Source organism: Pholcus phalangioides, unplaced genomic scaffold, assembly GCF_987345545.1.
Source record: "Pholcus phalangioides strain wild (caught in Gottingen) unplaced genomic scaffold, Ppha-v1.0 ptg000039l_1, whole genome shotgun sequence".
Lineage (NCBI taxonomy): Eukaryota > Metazoa > Arthropoda > Arachnida > Araneae > Pholcidae > Pholcus > Pholcus phalangioides.
In genome coordinates this window covers 7,206,234-7,226,313 of record NW_028301625.1, presented here as the reverse complement: position 1 = coordinate 7,226,313, position 20,080 = coordinate 7,206,234, and the positions used below count along the sequence as shown (strand labels likewise).

The 20,080-nt window shown below is 35.5% G+C and overlaps 1 protein-coding gene across 2 annotated transcripts in view; it reads left to right on the top strand.

The window, feature by feature from the left end:
- The window catches only part of LOC149065517 (methanethiol oxidase), a 133,691-nt gene that overhangs the window by 92,282 nt on the left and 21,329 nt on the right, over positions 1–20,080 (top strand). For both annotated transcript variants that reach the window (XM_089253952.1, XM_089253953.1), the window contains exons 8-9: positions 16,553–16,674; positions 16,758–16,817. In XM_089253952.1, the coding sequence (XP_089110078.1) occupies positions 16,553–16,674; positions 16,758–16,817 (182 nt within the window). The remainder of the gene's footprint in view (positions 1–16,552; positions 16,675–16,757; positions 16,818–20,080) is intronic.

Here is a 20,080-nt window from a genome sequence, read left to right as displayed (position 1 = left end):
TTCTGGAACTGTGTCACAGGTCACTCAAGTGATCTGAAAATGTGACATGGGCCGCTTAAATGCTCTGGAATTGTACTACAGGTCACTGAAGCGATTTGTAAATGTGCCACTTAGTTCATTTTTACTAAATTAGGTTTGAGAGGGCAAGCCACATCAAATAACATTTAGGGCCATATTTAGTCCGCGGGTCAAGGGTTTACCATATACAGCTTAAAAGGGTGGATCACAATGAATTTCTAAAGAGATATTTTGAGTTCTTACCCTTATTCAAATAGTATTGAAATTAACAGAAATTTATTATAATAACATATAAAGGTATTTTCTTTCAAAATTTTAATTTTTAAAAAATGTTTTTACATTAAAAAAAAAAAAAATTCGTGGGGGGGAGGCGCATGAGCCCTGTATGCCCCCCCCCCTGGATACGTCTCTGATCTCAACAATATGCGTTAAGATTCAGAGGGGCAGAGCTGATGATGAAATTTTGCTGACGGGTGAGGGGGGGTCAGAGTATTGCTAACTTTTGCTCATAGGTGGAGATATACTTTTGGAAGTCTGGGGCAAGGGCGTAGCGAGGGGGGGGGGACTTGGGGGTCTGGTCCCCGAAATGTGAGAAAATGACCGAAAAAAGGGAAAAAGATGGCCAAATCCATTGTTCTGTCACTTTGGTCCCTCCCCCGAACGAAATTTCTGGCTACGCCCCTGCTCTTGGAGAAGAACTACTATTATAAATAACTGAAAAATATTCTCTGGAAGAACTATAAATAACTTGAGAGTAATTCTTATTATTTTTAATAAGAATATTCTCAAGTTATTTACAATAGTAGTCCTTCCAGAGAATATTCTCAAATATTCTCCTTGATGAGAATATTCTCCTAAAGATTATACTCAAGAATTTTACATCTCTACTCTTGCTACAACGGCAATCCCTCTACAATGATATTTTTTCTTGATCTGCGAGTATCATTTTATCAAGATTTTAGGGTGTGATCCATACCTTTTGTGCACAAAACACCAATTCAAAAATTTATGAAATTACTTTTTAAAAACTTATTTATGTGAAGTTCATGCCAGCATTGGGCAATGATTGAGTTAAGTAATGATAGATTACTCAAATATTATAAATTTAACTCGTACCATGTAATTGCGGATTACACGTGCTTTCTTCGTATTATATAGTGTGATTCCACTGTACTTGAAGTCACAACACATAAGTATAATTTGCTTAATTCTTTAGGGAAAATTTTTTTTCATGAAATCTATGTTTAATTTTTCAGATGAAACAAGTATTTGGGAGCAAAAGAAGGATGAAAGCAAATATCCACGATAGAATGGGGCCATTAAAGATGAAAATGAGAAGATGAAAATTTCATAACGCCACAGAAGAAAATCCCAGTATTTATTTACTATGTGTGTTTGTGTTATACGTACCATTTTTTTTTTTGCAATCTCAATTACTTCCATATAAATATGAATAAATTATTTTTGATAATTGATTTGTCATTATTTAAGTGAGGAAAATTTTAGCTTTACGTAGTTGCATGAATTTTGAGTGTGTCTTGATTACGTTCAAGTTAGAGTGTAAATTTTGAAAGCAACGAATTACTAGATTATTGTGATTATCATATAAATACAATATATTTTAAAAAAAATCCAGATTTAACTACCAATCCTGCTAGTAGAAAGAGGAATGGAAGATGATTTTGTTGATGAATAATGACGTCGTTGAATCTATATCAATATGTCAATTTTTTTTAAATTTTTAGTCTGGCTATTAGTTAGCATGAGTTATACTTGACTATTAGTTTACCCTTGAGTTGAACATGATTCAAAGGCAATGCAGTCAAGAGTTACACATAACAAAAAATTTTTTTTTTGTCCATACACTAATGCTTATATTGACTGTTATAGATTTGAAACTTTGTTTTACAGATGATTTTTTTTTATTTTTAAGAATCTCTCTCAGCTTCAAGGAAGTCCTTTTAACTTACATCTAATAATATGATGAACTCGCTTGCAACTAAATATAACTTTTTATGTAAGCTAATCAAAAAACCTAGCACACATGTTGAAAAGGTTTTTGTACTTTCATACTTTTCTTATTAAGTGTGCACTCTAAAAGAAAACCGTTGGGTGTATCATTTTATATCTTGAGGGTGGGGCACATCTTGTGTGTAGGATTGCACAAAAAAATAGTATCTTAAGAAGTGATGAAATCTTTACTGTTCGTCATTGCCGTCTTAACGCATGGGTCCACCCGGGCCTCACAAAAATGAGAAGTGGTTGAAATTTTCGAGTTTTCCAGGTAAAAGGCCTCAAAACATCACTTGGCCCGGGGGCCCATGGTGATTTTAAGACGGTCCTGCTGTTGGTTGCATGCAAGTTCGTTTCAACAAATATAGTTACCATGATTATTCTCAGCCACCTTGTTGGGGATTTTGCCTGTTGTGGCGTTGTATTTGTATTAAGTTATTTTGCTAATAATAGGAAATATAGCTCTTAATGTTCAGTAATTACTTTAATATTCAATGTCCATCACAAGAAGGAATTACTATTAGCACTAAAATTAATTTTTTTAATTTAGAAATCAAATTAACTGAATTTTGAACTTTTTAATTGTAATGTGTTTATCTTATTAGTGTTCACAAAATTGTGATTTCAGGTACAAAACAATCATAATTTAAAAAAATATTCAGATTAATTTAGAAATTTTTAAAAAATTAATTTTATTCGTATTTTTTAAAATATAAATTTTACACAGTTGCGAGAAGAAAAACCGCCCTTTTTCCTTCATTTCATTCACAATTAATGAAATTTGTATATGCAGATAAATACTTTTTTTTTTTTCAAAGCAGTGAAAATCGCATATGCGGACTATACGCGGGAAAATACAACAAATGTGATATCAATTATTTACAATAATCTAATCTGAATTAGCGAGTTAGCAATTCAGATTGGCAAAATAAAAAACCATCATTATATCGATATCTCTGGAGTAGGAAAGAAAAACAGCTCGAATGATGTGGAATTTCCATTAAAAAAGGGGATGAAGATAACCATATTATTATTATTTTGCTTAAATCAAAAATGAAAGTTGCTGAAAAAATATAAACACAAGAATCCTTCGGCGAGTTTTCTACTTCATTAGAAGATCAAAACCCTACGTTATATTCCATCCAATCAGCATCGAATCTACTCTCGCCAAGCTAATATATGCCAAATACTCGCAAACTGAGCAGAGTTTCACTTGATACACACTTGGTAATGTTTTGAGAATACCGATTTCATGTTGAAACTGAAACAGGTTTCAACTGATCCACGTTTCAGCACACTGAGTGGTGAATACGGCTGTAAATTCCTATTAATGAAGTCATCATTGAAGTTATTGACGAAGTTCATAGGGTCCTGACATTCTGGCAGTGTCTTATGTACAATGTTGTTATTTAATACAGGGGTTTGGTTCGGGGGGACCAAAGTGATAGAACAATAGATTTGGCCAACTATTTCCTTTTTTTTGGTCATTTTCTCACATTTCTGGGGGACCAGATCCCCTCAAGTCTCTCCCCTCGCTGCGCCCTTGATTTAATATATTGTCATTAATGTATTTCCATTGTAGTTGTTTATTTTGTCCAGTTTTTTTAAAGTTATTTTTAATATACTCCTGTTTAATTTTTTAATGTATTTTTTTAAATTTGTTTCGTATTCTTTGTATTCTAGTTAGTATGACATTATAAGAGGATTTTTTTTGTATTTTTTATAGAGTTTTTCTTTATAATTTATTCTTTTTAATATGTCATCATTAATCCAATTTTTTAAATTCTTTTTTGGGTTTTGTTTCACAGTTGTTAGTCCATAAGTTTGAGTTCAGTGTTACAATATTACATAAGGGGTGTTTATATTCGTTTTGGTCACAATTACCTTTTACAATGTTCTCGAGATTCGACGTTGAGATAAAAGTTTCGAATTTTTTATAGTTGATAATTTTTACATCTTTACTTTCCTCACCAATAATATTGATTTGTTTTTACAAAAAGTCAATGTATCCTAATACTGGATAGTGATCAGTAATCTTGGTTTTGAAGACTAAATTCCTGTGCAGAGTTTTGTTTTGATCTATAAAAAACATGATCAATACATGTTTGTGTTGTGTTTGTTCCTCTTGTAATTTTTTCATGTAACGGAGGTAATCCATTTGTTGCCAATATATCAAGATACTGTGATGTTGTACTATTTCTGGTATATAAATCAGTGTTAATATCTCCAACTATTAGTAGATCGGTCTTTTTTAGATATAGCTCTAGTTCTTCATTAAATTGGGTTATACTGTATGAATGGGACTGATATAAGAGTAAAATATTTGTTATAATCTAGAAAGTTTATGTGCAAATCCTTAGCAGAGTTTGTCTGCTCCTTTTTTTTGTATTGATACAATATCAATATTTGGCGCAGCTTGACCTAATTGGTCCTTGTGCCAGTAAAATTTAAATCCAATCCAATATCATTTCTTCTATGGATTATTACACCTCCTGATGTATTGTATATTCTACAATTGATATATGAATAATATTCACTTATACCTTCGTAATTTGTGATTTCGTAATTTAATTTTTCTTCATTTTCAATCAATATTTTAGTTAAACATATCGCATCAATTCGTTTGTTTAGAGTTTTGAAAAATATTAAAAAATTGTCAAAATTATTTCTTAAGCTTTGAATGTTCAAAACTAGAAATGTCAATGATTTATTTTTTGCCTTTGTACTGAGAATTTTTCTTACTTCATGAAGTTCCTCCAACGGATATGGGCTCTGTGTTGAGCTCTCAAAGTCTTCATTTTCTGTTGACATCTGCATTTGATTCAAGCTTTTGAAGTTGGTCTTCAGTGTTTATTCTTATTATTTTAGAGGTTTTATGTTTCCGAAAGAACAGTTTACCTTCTTTCACCCAACCATATCTGCAATCAAGTCTTTCTTTTGTTTGTCTCATCATATAGAACAATTTTTTGTTTTCCGGTGAAAGGTGTTTATTAACATATATTCTAGTATCTTGAAAGTCTGAGTTCAGTTTATCATCTGTGAGATTTTCCCCTTTTGTGCTTAAGCCTTTTGTAGCTAAATATTTCTTGATCTTTCTCTTTGAAATCTTACTATTATAGGTTTTGGTCAGAACTCTATGGGCATTTTCTATTTCAGTTGTGTCTTGAATCTACAGTTGCATTCGTATACTGCTTCTGTTATTTCAAAAATATTCTCATTTTTCATTTCTGGGATCCCGTTGATTTCTATATTGTTTTTCCTACTTTGTGTTTCCAAGTCATTTATTCTACCTTTCAGTTCTGTCATCTCCTACTTCAGATTTCTTTTTTCAAGTTTTATTTCTTCCTTTTCCCTGTGCACTTGTTCCATTACTAGCCCCATATTTTCCATATTTCTTCCAAATTCCTCCATGTGTTTTGAATTAAATTCTATTGCCTTAACGACTTCTCAAATCTCTGTTGCTAGGGAATTTTGTTGTTGCATCACGTTATTTATGGTAACTTCAAATATATTTTTCATTTCCTGTTTTACTCTTCAAATGATTTTTTCCATTCAAACTAACACGGTATCTTCGTCAGTTGATTCTAGGTATACTGTCTGCCAACGTATTCACTTTTTTTTTCTTTGGCATTTTTCGAAAAGCTGATTCCATTGTTCCATCACATACCGGATGTATAAGTTCTTCACACTGTGTACAGTAAAAGAATTCAGTTTCATCAATAACTACACCTTTGCATACACCACACATTTTTTTATATTTATAAGCTGTATTAAACATGATAAATTTGTTGCGGATGAGAAAATAACTCTTCAGTGCAAATAATTGTATATAGATGACGGCACTTTCATCTTATGGTAGTTTCACTGTTTTCATATCGTTGGTCGTAATGTGATAAATTACATGTAATTTGTAAGCATATCTAATCCACAATTGGTAATATTAACATCAAAAATCGTCGCTCCATAGGTTTAACTCAAGGTTTAGCTCACGTGTTATTATAAAAAGTCCCTGTGTAGTTGAAAATAAGATAAAAAATTATAAGCTGTTGTACATATGTATTTATATAAACTAGGCTGTTGCCACCATTGTTGCCTTGTTTTTATTGTCTTTAGTAAAAACATGTTTTTCCCGTGGTTTTTACCACCCTCAGAGAATTTTTTTTTAAATAATTGCAGAAACAGTGATTTAGCTACTTTTCTCCATTTTTCCCGAAAAAATTCAGTTTTGATACAATGTTGTGTGAACACAGAACACTAAAATTATTATATTCTTACTAACATGCATATTAAATTATAATATTCTCATTTGATCTTATTGTTATAAAATTTCCTGCCATAAAGCATTGCTTCACCCTAGGTGCCAGGTTGCCATGGCGGCAGCTGTGGTGTTCGAGTGGTCATAGTGATGGACTCGCATCACGAGGACCCGGGTTTGAACCCCGACAGTGGTGGTCAGCTGAAGTTGGTTTTCTGTGGTTCCCAACTTCGAAGCGCAAATGCGAGCCGATCTCACCTTTAAAACGTCTTACCACAGAGAGCAACAGGCTTACAAACGATACAAATATTCACTCTCATTACACTACACTTACTTCTAAAATATAGATGGCACACTATAAACTCAGATAGAACAGTAGATGGCACACTATAAACTCAGATACGACACTAGATACTCACTAAGGCTGTTAGGTACACACACACTTACAGTTCCGGCACATCTCACTAGGTAGTAAATTGCCCATGGCGATAGACAGAAAAACTACATTGGCACCTATACATTTTTTTTATGTAATTGTTCAATTCAAGTCTGTGAACAACACAAAAATTTCTGATTTCATGCCAGTGTGTCTTTTAGCAAACAATTTGGATATTTGTAAATTAAAAAAAAACAGTAGTTAATATTATTTCTCTTGAGCAAAGAATTATGCTTGACTTCTCAGCAATTTGCTAGTGCATAAATATATATATATATTTGATTTGTCATGCCCTGCTGTAAAGATAGTGGCATATTCTCATTATATGCTGATGGATTATAAGAGAAAAGTATACACACTATAAATTCTAGTCAAAGTATTTGTTTATACATAGCAGAGGCAGATTCATGGCTTTGCCGTCTGGTGGCTATTCAAATTTTGCCTCCCTTCTCTGGTTTCAAACTGATGTTTTTTACCACAAATTACTTAAATTCACCGCCCTGGACTACAGACCGCTTAGGCACCCTCTTCCTTCGTAAATAAAGTTTCGTAGATAGTCTATTAAAAAGTAATCTCATGCAATGCCGTCTTAATGCATGGTCTCACCTGGGCATGGCCCAGGGTCATCAAGAGAAGAGGGGCCTCACAAAAATGAAAACTAATTGAAATTCTCTCGAATTTTCCAGGTAGGGCCTCAGAAAAATAAATTGGCCTGGGGCCCGTGACGTTCTTAAGATGGCCCTGATCTCATGAGCTCTTAGTGGTAATAAATGTTGGGAAAGAACTGAAATATTGATGACATCATTTATCATGATTAAAACTGGTTTGTAAAAAAAATGAAGCGACACCCATATTATCCAATAATAGTTTTTTAGTTTAGAAATAGTAGGTAATAGCCTCTCTCTCTATATACCCCCCAGGGATGGACATATCCCACGCACCAGGTCTCTATGGCGAATAAAAAATTGGTACTGGTGCCTAAAATTTTCTTTATGTAGTTAATAAATTGCAGGCTGAGAGCAGCACAAAATGTTTGGAATTCATAGCAGCATATTTGCCAACATGAAAGAGGGTCACTATGCCCTGAAAAAGTCAAAAGAAGCATTACTTTGGGCCTTTTCCTCTGTGTAAAAATGTTTTGGCACCTAGATTTTCTTGTGATTTGTCCCCAACCTTCTCTATACTAAAATTAATATACAATAATCTTATATAACGATTTCCTCTATATCAATATTACCTTCTGGTCCTAATTCATAGTGTTAATATATTCCATTTATAACGATAACCTCCTTTATAAAAATATGTTTCTCTGGTCCCTTTGAGTATCATTATATAGGCTTCTCACTGTAGTATGTTTAAGTATATATAAAAATTGTACAAAATATAAGTTAGTAGAGCCCGGAAGTTCAGGCAAAATGTCATAAATGCCCTTTTTTGCCTATTTCCACACTTTTTTTGAAATTTTTGCACCATAAATGCCTATATTTTAACATAGTTTTAAATGTATTAGTGAGTTTCGAAGATAGGCCACATAATCTGTAAAACTTGATATTTTAAGCATTGAAAACTTCAAAAGAATCAGTCTTTCTCAGTATTAATTATCATCAGAAAGCCCCCACCCCTTCCAGCCCTATTTAAATGTGAATAAAATTATCTGAGGGATTGGTGTTGCCATGCATTAACTTTGCTTCGACCGGATGGTGTTAGGTGTGTGATTTTGTTTCAGATGAACGCAGCCCATGTTAGAAAAGCAGAGAAAAACTAGAAATTTTTGTTTCCCTCCACACGTTTTAAATAATATGTCTCGCTCCGGCATTGGACTGCATTGTATGTGTAAAGCTGACTGATGACTGTCCTAAGAGGCCATGAAGTGACAGCCATGGCTCACATAAGGCGGAGTAGGAGCAGACAGGACTCTGGGGTCCATGTTGTTTTGATTTTATTTTTTGTACCATAAATGCACTGCAAACGATCATGGCTATTTATTAAACATACATATTTATTATTTGATTAAAGTGGCCAGAGTGGCACTCAGGGGCGTTTGACAGATGCAACCATGCAGGGCCCCACACTTGAAGGAGTCCTGCATACGTGGTTATATTGAAAAAGGTTCATTTATTTTACAAAAATAGAACAATATAGCCATGTTTCAACTATAGAAATGATAATGATTATTCTAAATAATGCCACAAATAAATGAAAATTATTCGCAACTCGAAGGAGCTCTGCAGATCATTTTCTCTACTGGTTCCGCATCTGGTAATGATGGTCTAGGAATTGGCCTAATCCTGATAATCCTAATAATACTAACATTTTATTTTGGACTTGAAATTAATTTAACTTGGATAATAATGCAGCTATTATAAACTAGAATTAAAGCAATAGACAGATTAAGTGCAACCAATTTTTCAGCTAGTTTTTGGACCCTTAATACCTTTTTTTTGTTTGCAGTTATTTTTTCTTTCTTCCAAAAATTATAAATGCCTTTTTTTAGCGCCTATTTTAGATATTTTTAGTGCCTTTTTGCCTGCCTATTTCGACCATTTTTAGTGCTTAAACTTCCGGGCTCTAGTTATTAGAATTTATACATATAAAGAGGGGGCAAAGAAATAGAAATAGATTTTTACATCAACTTAATTAAAAGTGTGCTGTTGATCAAGGGCGTAGCGAGGGGGGACTTGGGGGTCTGGTCCCCCCCCCCGAAATGTGAGAAAATGACCGAAAAAAGGGAAAAAGATGGCCAAATCGATTGTTCTGCCACTTTGGTCCCCCCCTGAAATGAAAGTGTTCCCCCCCCCCGAACGAAATTTCTGGCTACGCTCCTGCTGTTGATGAAGACCCAAACATTGGTCGTGTTACAACAGTTCTATTTCTACAATTCTTATTTTTCTTTTTTAATTAAGGCTTAAGTTTATTTGAATTTTTTGTAATTATTATTTAAATAACTGTTAATCATTAGTTAATAGAAAAACTGTTACTCTGCATATTAATTATCAGTAAAAAGGTTAATTATATATGGTAGAAACCTTGTATATACACATAAGGTTTTTTTCTGTGGTATTTACCGGTAAATACCTAGTTTTTGCCATGTCCTGGTAAAACCCAACCCTGCTCTACAGAAATTCAAAAATTTATGAGTAAAACTGATTTTGATATGCTGTGTATATACATACAGTATATATACCATCTGGTGCCTCAATCCTTTTGCATCCATTTGATCAATATTTTTCCGACATTTGCTTGCATTCCTAATTTCTTATGCCCTCATAAATTAAATTGAAATTTTATTGAATTTTTGTCCAAAAAATTAGCACATTGTACTAGAATATCATTTTGAGTTGTGAATATCAGCTGATTCTCAAACCTTTAGGATCCATCTAATTAATTTCTTCAGCTTTTCTGTCTGACAAAAATGTGGGTGATTCCTTTTGCCCCTTATTCCTAAGGGTGCATAGATAGCACATTCCAGAGTTCTTTTTGTGGAGAGAGTTCCAGTCCTTTGGTGTCTGTCTTGGCAGTTCTGACACCTGAATACGTCTTATTTTTGCTGAATATGTTAAAAAATAAAAATAAAATGTGTGTTTATGAAGCTATTTTGTTTTAATGAGTAGAATATTGTGGTTCACGGAATCTTTGCCACCGACATTTTGCCTCCAACCTTTCGTCCCTGACATCTCGTCCCTAGCACGTTTCGTCCCCATTACATTTGGCCCCTGGAAATTTTGCCCTGGTACATTTGGCCCCCAGAAATTTCACCCCAACATTTCGCCCCGAATATTTCACTCTGGACATTTTGCCTGCCCTGACCATATGAGTGACCCTATCAGTGATCAAGTGAGTTGGACATTTACTCCCCTGACATCTCGCCTGCCCTGACTGTATGAGAATATATGAATGATGGTACAAGTGACCGTATGAGTAACCAAGTGAGATGGACATTTATCTGCGACAATTAACCTGCCCTGACCGTATGAATGACAGTACGAGTAAACATGTTAATGATGGTGTGAGTGACTGTATGAATAATCTGGTACGTATGACATTTAGTCCTGGTGGTATTTTGCCTGCCCTGACTATGTGAGTGACCCTATGAGTGATCAAGTGAACTGGAAATTTACTCCCTTCACATTTCACCTGCCCTGACCGTATGAGCAATGGTATGAATGACTGTATGTGTGAACAGATGATTGACGGTAAGAATGACCATGTAAGTGACCGTATGAATGATAAAGTGAGTTTGACATCTACTTGTGACACTTTGCCTGCCCTGACCAAGTGAGTGATCAAGTAAGTTGAACATATACTTCCTCACATTTCACCTGCCCTGACTACATGAGCAATGGCATGAGTGACCATATAGTGAACATATGAATGATTTGAAGAGTGACCGCATGAATGATCAGATAAGTTATTTTATATCGGTAGACATTTACAGATTGGCATTTCACCTGCCCTGAAAGTATGAGTGACCGTAGAAATGATCGCAGGAGTAACAAAATAAGTCATCTTATGAATCATCAAGAGAGTGACCAAGTGAGCGACTACGTGTGGTGGCCCGGATATCTCATTTCAAACCCGACATTTCGGCCCTTGTGGAAATGTTAGGTGAGTATGCGGCAGAAATTTGCACAAAGCATAATATAATGTCTATTGCTGTCACAAATGCATTGGCGTATGTATTAAGCATGACGGGGGTGGGGCGTAGTTTGGAGGATTTTAATGTTTTTCTTCAGGACTGTTATACTCCAGCTTATTTAAAAAAATTCGCTGTAATGTAAATTTGGAAACAATTATTTTATGCTTCATAGCAAATTCCAAATTTTTAGTGCCCATTAAATAAAGTATTACATAACCACCCATAAGTGGGGGGATGAAGAGGGCTTGATATTTGCAGACACTCACTTGGTCACTCATACGGTCATTCACTTGATCACTCATATGGTCATTCTTAGTCACTCACGTTGTCATTATTAGGTCACTCATATGGTCACTTGCGTGGTCACTCCTACGATCATTCACTTGGTTGCTCATTCCATCACCCACTTGTTCATTATTATGGTCACTCACTATATCACTCATAAAGTGAAACACACAGTCACTCACTTGGAAATTCAAATAAGCACTCACTCGGTCACCCATATGATCAATGACATACTTTAACTCCCTTGGACACTCATACCTTCACTCGTACAACCATTCATATGGCGAATCACTCGGTTACTCATATGGCGAATCACTCGGTTACTCATATGGTGAATCACTGTCACTCATGTGGTTAATCACTTGGTTTCTGCTAAGGTCAATCATTCAGTCACTCACTTTGGAACTTGTACAATCAATCACTCTGTCACTCATGTGGTAAATCACTTGATCGCTCATACAATCAATCACTTAGTCACTCTCTTGATCACTCATATGCTCAATCAGTCACTCACTTGGAAACTCATACAAGCATTCAGTCGGTCACTCACTTGGTCACATATGGTCAATCACTCAGTAACTCCCTTGGATACTCATACTGCCACTCACATCATTCACATGGTCAATCACTCGGTCACTCGTATGGTCAACTTCTGTTACTCATATGGTCAATCACTCACTTGGACACAGATACGGTCACTCACTCATACAGTCAATTCCACACTCATAAATACCGTCACTCACGTGGCAGTCATTCTGTCACTCACTTTGTCATTTGTATGGTCACTAACACACTCCTAAAGCCGATTTCACACTCACTTGGTCACTCATGCACTTATATGGTCACTTACACTGTCAGTCACTCAAGTGTTCAGGGTAGGTGAAATATCACGTGCGAAAATTTCGGGGACGAAACTTCCAGGGGTGACATGCGACAGGGACGAAACGTTCCAGGAGCGAAAAGTCGGGGACGAAATGTCTGCGGCGAAATTTCCGGATCCCGAATATTGTATGTGTATATACAGTAAAACCTTGATAGGTCGTCACCTCATGTCATCGAAAAATTATGACGGCTTAAGCGGAGTGCCGTCAGTTTTAATGTGTAATCTTATGAAAATCGTATAAATTTAAAATAATATGAGATTTATTAAAGTATGAATCAAAATAACAACATTAATAAAATTTATAGATTGCAAAAGAAAAAATATTTAGTAATTTACCTTTTCTGATCTCTTATTACTTAACTTATTGTGATAAAATGTACTGTACACTTTGATTTATACTAGTAATTTTTAATTTAGACTAACAGAGCAACTGTTAGAATAGGTAGCTTTTCTTCATAACAGAACTTTCTATTAGAGCACATTAATTTCACATATACATCAAAATTTAATTTTAGTGTTTTAATTCTTCATCAGCGGTTCATGATACAGCTACAAAGTAATCTCCAACACTAGGCTGGGCAGGGAAAAGTAAACAGTAGGCCTCAACTTGGGAAAAAATGTCTGATTTTTTTAACAAAGATATTTTGTTTAAATTTGAAGCCCTAAATTAGTAGGGCCCATCATAGGCGTACGCAGAATTCTCTCAAGGGGGGGGGGGGTTAAGTTTTTTCCTGCAAAAATTGTATTGGAGGTTCTAACACCCCCCCCCTTTTCATATGCCAATGGGGCCCATGAATGAATGAGATCTAGCTTGAACAGTCCCTAACGTTTTAAAATACTCGGCAAATGAACTTCCCCAGCGTAACTTTCATTAGTTAAACTGTTCCGTTTGGGTACATAGGATTTTATGGTGACTTTTAAGCATATGGCAATGCTGTTAACAAGCTATTTTTTGTTAACGGAAGCCATAAAAATAGTCTGTTCCTCTTTCTCAAACTTTTTCATTGCGACGAGTAAATGAGGGTTTAATAACATTGTTGTCTATCAAAGCTGGAAGGGCCTGAAGAAAAATGACGACTTATAAGAGTGACGGCTTAATGAGGTTTTACTGTATATTGTATTTTTTTCTTTTCTATTTTTTTCAGTTATTATTTCATTGTTATTATTATTTCTTAATTAATGCTGCCATGTGAATATTAGCAAACCATTTAGTATATCTTTTTAGAAGGAAATATCTTTTGTAGAATGTTTTCTGAAAATGTAATTTAAAAAAGAATGCATCTTAACCTCCACTCTTATTCTTTGATAAAGCTACAAAATCAACAGTTGTGGTTTAACTAATAAGATTTGGCTTCAGTTCTAAGTGTTTTGTATATATTTGTGCATCCCCTTAGTAGCATATTACTCATTTAAATGATATATTTAATTGTTATTCATATCAATTTTTTTTTCTTGGACTAGTCATAATGCTGTGGACCAGTAGATTTGCATATGACTTTAATTTTTTTATTTTAATGCTGATTTATATTTAAAAACTCATTATATATTTTTTCCCAGTCTTTTATTTTTTGTCTTTGTAATTTTACCCTGTTTCAAGGTACAAGATCCATGTTGTATCTTGGAACATTTTAGCTTCTCCAAAAATCCCTATCTCTCTTATAATTGAACAGGAAGGTAAATTCATATAATGCCTCATACAGTATACAAATTATACTAAAAATAAATTTAGTGAAATTTCATGATAAAAATTGACTAGAAAAAAAGTTTTAAAAATAATGTTCCAAAAAGTATAAGTCTCCTCTATTCAAATTTCCAGTCATATTTTCTCAACCACCCATTTCCTGAGTTTGCTGCCCTGGGCTATAGCCCCTTTTTAAATACTCCCTACACACCAGACTGCGCATTGTTCCTTCCAAATGATGATGTATAGAATTCTATATATTGTCTTCTGGTTGTGCTATTGTTGTTCATGAGCTACTAGATGAGAGAGAGTCAGGTCAGACTGTCCCAGTTACCTTATATACTCCAAGGAAGGAAATTATCAGTATTTCTGTAGCATAGTGGTTAACATACTCACCAGGAAGTAACAGTGGCTTGATTCCCCTAAGAGGTCTATGAATTCAATCTGTGTTTTGCCAAGATCACAAAATATTTTGTTTTATAACTCAAAAAGTCTGTTAGTTGGGAGAGTGGCTGTAATTTTTATTCCTAAAAATACAACATAGATGCCAACCTAATAAAAAAAATGATTTTTAATTTTAGATTTGATGAATAAAATCTGTTTATATTGGTGTTTATTTCTGTTAGTTCAGGTTTATGAATTATTTCTCTTATAATTTCGTTTTTTGCCAGTTTACAAAATATTTATATATATAAATATATATACACAAAGTGGGCAAAAAGTCGTAGAAACTTAAAAACTTAAAATAAAAACCGGAAAAATATTCGAAATAAAAAACGGTTTGTAGGATCAGCATCGCTAGGTCACAAATTTTTTTAAGACAAGAAAAAAAACTTAAAACCAGCCAGTAGATGGCGCTGGTACGGGCGACTTCAGTAGAAATATGCAAATGAGATGGTTATAAGAACTTGCGCTCCTAATCCACAATCAGTTCACCATTGTAAACTGTGTATGTGAACAAGGATGCTGAGTGCAAAGGATAAAGCTTTGTTGGTGAAGTTGTTTTACGTGAACCAGGAATCAGCGACCATTGCCTTACGTAAATTCCGAGTTCAGAAGAATGTTAAGACTGGAAAAGGGCCTTTAACAGTGACAGGCCTCATAAAGCTCGTTTATAGGTTTGAGGAAACTGGAACGCTGGAGGATCGTGTAAGAGCCCGACGACCATGTTTAAGAAAGGCACGTTTGCCGCATGTGACAGCTAAAATGGAGCATCTGAATTAGCATCCGAAACAGCTGCAGGGACCAGCAGTGCTCGTGAAGCTGCCAGACACTTGGGCTTACGACCATTCTCTTCATGGAATCCTTGATCGGTACCCATACAGATTGCAGTCATGCTATGAACTTTTACCAGCAGATACCGTACCGAGGGAAGCATTTGCGAGGCAGGCTTTCTCCAAAAAAGAACAGAATCCCACCTGGGTCTTTACCATTTTGTGGACAGATGAAGTTCATTTTTTGCTTCATGGCAACGTTAATACCCATAACTGTTGCATCTCGGTGACGTCTAATACACGTGAGTACATGCAGAAATGATTGCATTCCCCAAAAGTGAAATTGTGGTGTGGGTTCACAGATTCGTTCATCATAGGACCCTTCTTTGAAATGCAGTGCCCAGTAAATGGGTGGAAAACGGCTACAGTGCACAGCGTTATTTGACGCTTCTGTGCAAGAAGGCTGTGCCATGTTTGCGTGAAAGAGATGCGCTTTCTACGGTCACGTTTATGAAAGATGAAGCAATTAGTCACACTGCTACTCCCGTCAAGGCATTCCTGATACAGACATTCAGGGAACACAAATCATTAGCAGGCATTGCAGGTTCCCGTGGCCTCCTCTGTCTCCAAATTTGACACAAACAGATGTCTGGTTATGGGGATATTTTAAATCCTGGGTGTATCGATCTGGTCCATCCAATATGTCGGAACTGAAAGATGTGATCCGCCGAGAGGTGTCATGTATACATCCGGACCTGCTGCACTTTGCCATTGCTGGATTTGTGACTTGCCTGTAATGTGTTATCCCCTGTGGTGGTGGTCATGTGAAAACTAAGGAACTCTGTTCTAGATAACTTGTTTAGATCCTAAAATTTTATATTAAAAAAGAACGAACTAATCTAAAAACAATGAAAAGGGTCTATAGACATTTAAGATGTTTGTGAATTGAATGGGTAATGTTAATTATCGTTTCAAAATTTGAAAGATGCATATAACCTATATTTTGTAAAAAAGTAGTTCTACAGACAACTTGCTATTAAATTACTACTATTAATTTATATATGTAACCACATTCCCAATTTGTTAAAACAGAGAGGCCTAAATACTTCTGATGAATTCATATTTTTTCAGGACTTATAACTGATATTCTGATATCACTTGATGATCGTTTTTTGTATTTGAGCAACTGGATACAAGGTGATATTAGGCAATATGATATTACAGATACCAGGTGTCCTCGCTTGGTTGGACAGGTAATCATTAATTATTAAGTTAAATAATTTTCTTTCTAATTTTGTTGAAATTTTTCTGATTTTCTGATTCTAATGTTTTACAGGTGTTTCTTGGAGGTTGTTTGTGCAAAGATGGTACTGTTCAGCCTGAAAATGAATCCTTTGTGAGTTTCACTGCATGTGTTTTAAATGTCTATTATTCATTCTTTCATTTGTGTATCCTTATCTTTTCAGCTGCAATATCATGTGTACAAAAAGTTTTTTATAAAATATAAGAAAAACAATATAAAACAGAACCTTTGTTATTTGGGGGCAAAATTAACAGGTGGTTGATTAACCTGGATACAAAAAAATAAACTCAAAGCGATGCTCTCAACCACCCAGAGCAAGGATTCTCAAAAGGAGTACTGTGCAATCAATTAGGGCTGCACAAGATATTTTAGAAACAAAATTATATTGAGTACAGTGAGAAGGCTGTGACATTCAATCAGTATACTGGGAAGTTGAATTTTCTGGATGTTATGCCGAAACTGATATTTGGAAAGAAAAGTGATTTGTCTTCTCCGGGAATCAAACCCGATTCCCCTTGCATACCAGGCAAGTGTGCTAACCAATACACCAGAGACAGAAAAAATACCATCTCTTCATACAAAAATGCCAACTGGGGCGAAAATTGCTGTAGTTAAGGGAGGCTGCTATGACTCTACTCTGCGCTTCACGCTATTAATGCGTGTTATAAGGAATTGAAAAGTGTGTGTCTGGTGGATTGGTTAGCGCACTTGCCCAGTATGCAAGGGGGCAAGTTCAATTTCTGGAGGGAAAAAATCGCTTTTCTTTCCAAATATTAGTTTCGGCATAACATCCAGAAAATTCAATTTCTCAGTATATTTTTCAGGCCGAAAAAATACCATCTCTTCATTCAATCAGTATGTCATGCCACTCGAAAGGGTACTGTCACTAGAGCTTTTTCCTACAAGAATTTCTTTTAACAAAATTAACACTTCCCTTTTCTTTGCTCCTTTTTGCTGATCTTTAGTAACAATATTCAGCATTTTTTGTGTATTGATTATTATCTTCAGCAAAAGCCTTCAAGAGTTCCATGTACCAAACTGTTTTGTTTTCCTTGATTTCTCACTTCACAATAGTTTTAAGACATTGCATCCAGGAATGTCTCATGTACAGCTTGGGCCCCCGGGCCAAGTGGTTTTCTGAGACCCTACTTGGCAAATTCTCAAAAAATTCAACTACTTCTTTCATTTTTATGAGGCCCCCGGGCCATACCCGGGTAGGCGCATGCATTAAGACAGCACTGATTGCGTCCCACTAAATATTTTCTCACACTCAGACAAAATTCATGAAGTCATCACATGATCACTATTTGACCAATTAGAAAGTACCTTGAACAAAGTGCTTATAATCCAGATGTATCATGCATTTCTTGGCAGAAGCGTTTAGCAGCTCTTTCTAGCTCTGGACCTTTCTATGCTTAACATTCTCGTCATGCAGCTGCTTGAGAGGATACAGGTCTGCTAATAAAAAAAACACTCAGTATTATTTCTTTCATATCCAGTAGAAGTAATTTTTCATGCCCGAGTTGCACAGTGGTATGATGCTCAAGGTCTACGAGTTCAAATCTGGGCAAGAACATCAGAAACAAGTTCTTTACCTACCAGGCCTGGATTGACCCCTGATAGATGGCGCCGTCATTTACCACCCAACTCCACTAGTTGGAAATTGCCATATAGCAATATATGACCAGAGTTGGTGTGCGGTAAAGTAGTAGAAGTAATTCCCTTTGGCTAAGCTCCTTTGCTAATGTTAAGATAACAAAAAAAGCACTTTATCTGAAACTTAAAATGGAAATTTCTGAAGAATTTGGCAATATGTATTGTCGGAAAACCAGCATAGCTGGTTTTTTTTTTTTGCTTCTATGATCACGTGCCTAAATTTTTTGGAAATGGCAATCATCATCATCATCATCATTTGGTGTCCCATAAGGGAAAAGCCTAGGCAAATTTTGCCCATTACTCTAACACCAAGTGGTTTAACATGAGTTGTGGGTCATGTGAAAATGAAGAGGAACATTATTCTGTGGAAATTCCCAGAGTTTGGTGGCTGCTCCGGGGACGAAAGTTATGGTATCTGTTACCACATTATATTAAATCTCTGTATGTGGGAGATTATGGAAAACTGCAACCGGTAAAGGCCATATCAGAAAATTTGAGGCTGCTCCTGTCTGCGGTGCCCTTTTTAGAAAAGGAGCAGAGAAGGTCTCGGAGAGATATGGCCAAGAACTCAACATGAAGTTATTAAATAGTAACGCATGCGAGTTCAAGTTAGAGCAGAATTGAAACTCACCATGAATTTAGGTGTTTAGTGTAATTGAGAAAATTTACCAGGTTGTAAATGCTGGGAGCATTGACAACTTCACTTATGGCCGTATTCACCGACGGCTGTTAACATGCAAGCGCCTGCTAAAACGATGGTTATTTGGAAAACGGTATTCTCCGCGCTTCACAGACCGGTTAGCAGTCGGTTCTTTCGTGAAAATGTAGCCACTGCTATTTGGGCTGTTAAAAAATGACAGGCATGTTAACGCATGCGCGATTAGTGTGTTTTCGGACTTCACCACTTTTCTTTAATGTTTATTTCGTGGACTTCGATTTTTTTGGGGTATTTTTCGAAAATTCGAATTTTATTCGCGCTCAGAAGTTTCGTTTTTTCTTTCTTTCTCTTGATAATTCAAAGTCTGTTTTGCGGACTAAAAAAAAATTTTTTTCAATATTTTTGACAATTCTAATGCAGTCGAATCCCGTTTTAACGAATACCGTTATAGCGAAAATCTCGTTTTAATGAACACTTTTCTCATCCCCCAGCTAAGTTTACGTAGGAGCAATGCTAAAACCTGCAATAACTTCATAACGAAATTTTGTTATAACGAAGTGATTTCTCCGGTATCTTGGAGTTCGTTATAACGGGATTCGACTGTACAATTTCAGACTTGAATTTTTTTTTTTTTTTGGTAATTTCTTTTGCGGAATTCAAATTCCATTTTTTTGGTTTCTTTCTTGGGTACTTCATAGTTTCATGAACTCTGAAATGCATATCGCGCTTTTGGGCAATTCGAAGTTAAATTTCACGGACGTTGAATTACCAAATATATATTTATACAGTTGGATCCGCCTATATAACATTTTTCATAAACCATCATGGGAAAACGCTTTAAATGGAAAATCTTATTGTTGAGAATGATTGGGACCGTGGGCCCCACACATAGGCGGAGATAGACTTGGAAGTCTGGGGGGACACGATGTCAATTCATATATACATTAGACCTTTGACGTTAGGGGGGGAGGGAGGAATCCCTCCCCGCCCATGTTTCCACAACGGCCGGGGCTGACAAGGCTCCTGTCCCGGGACAATTACT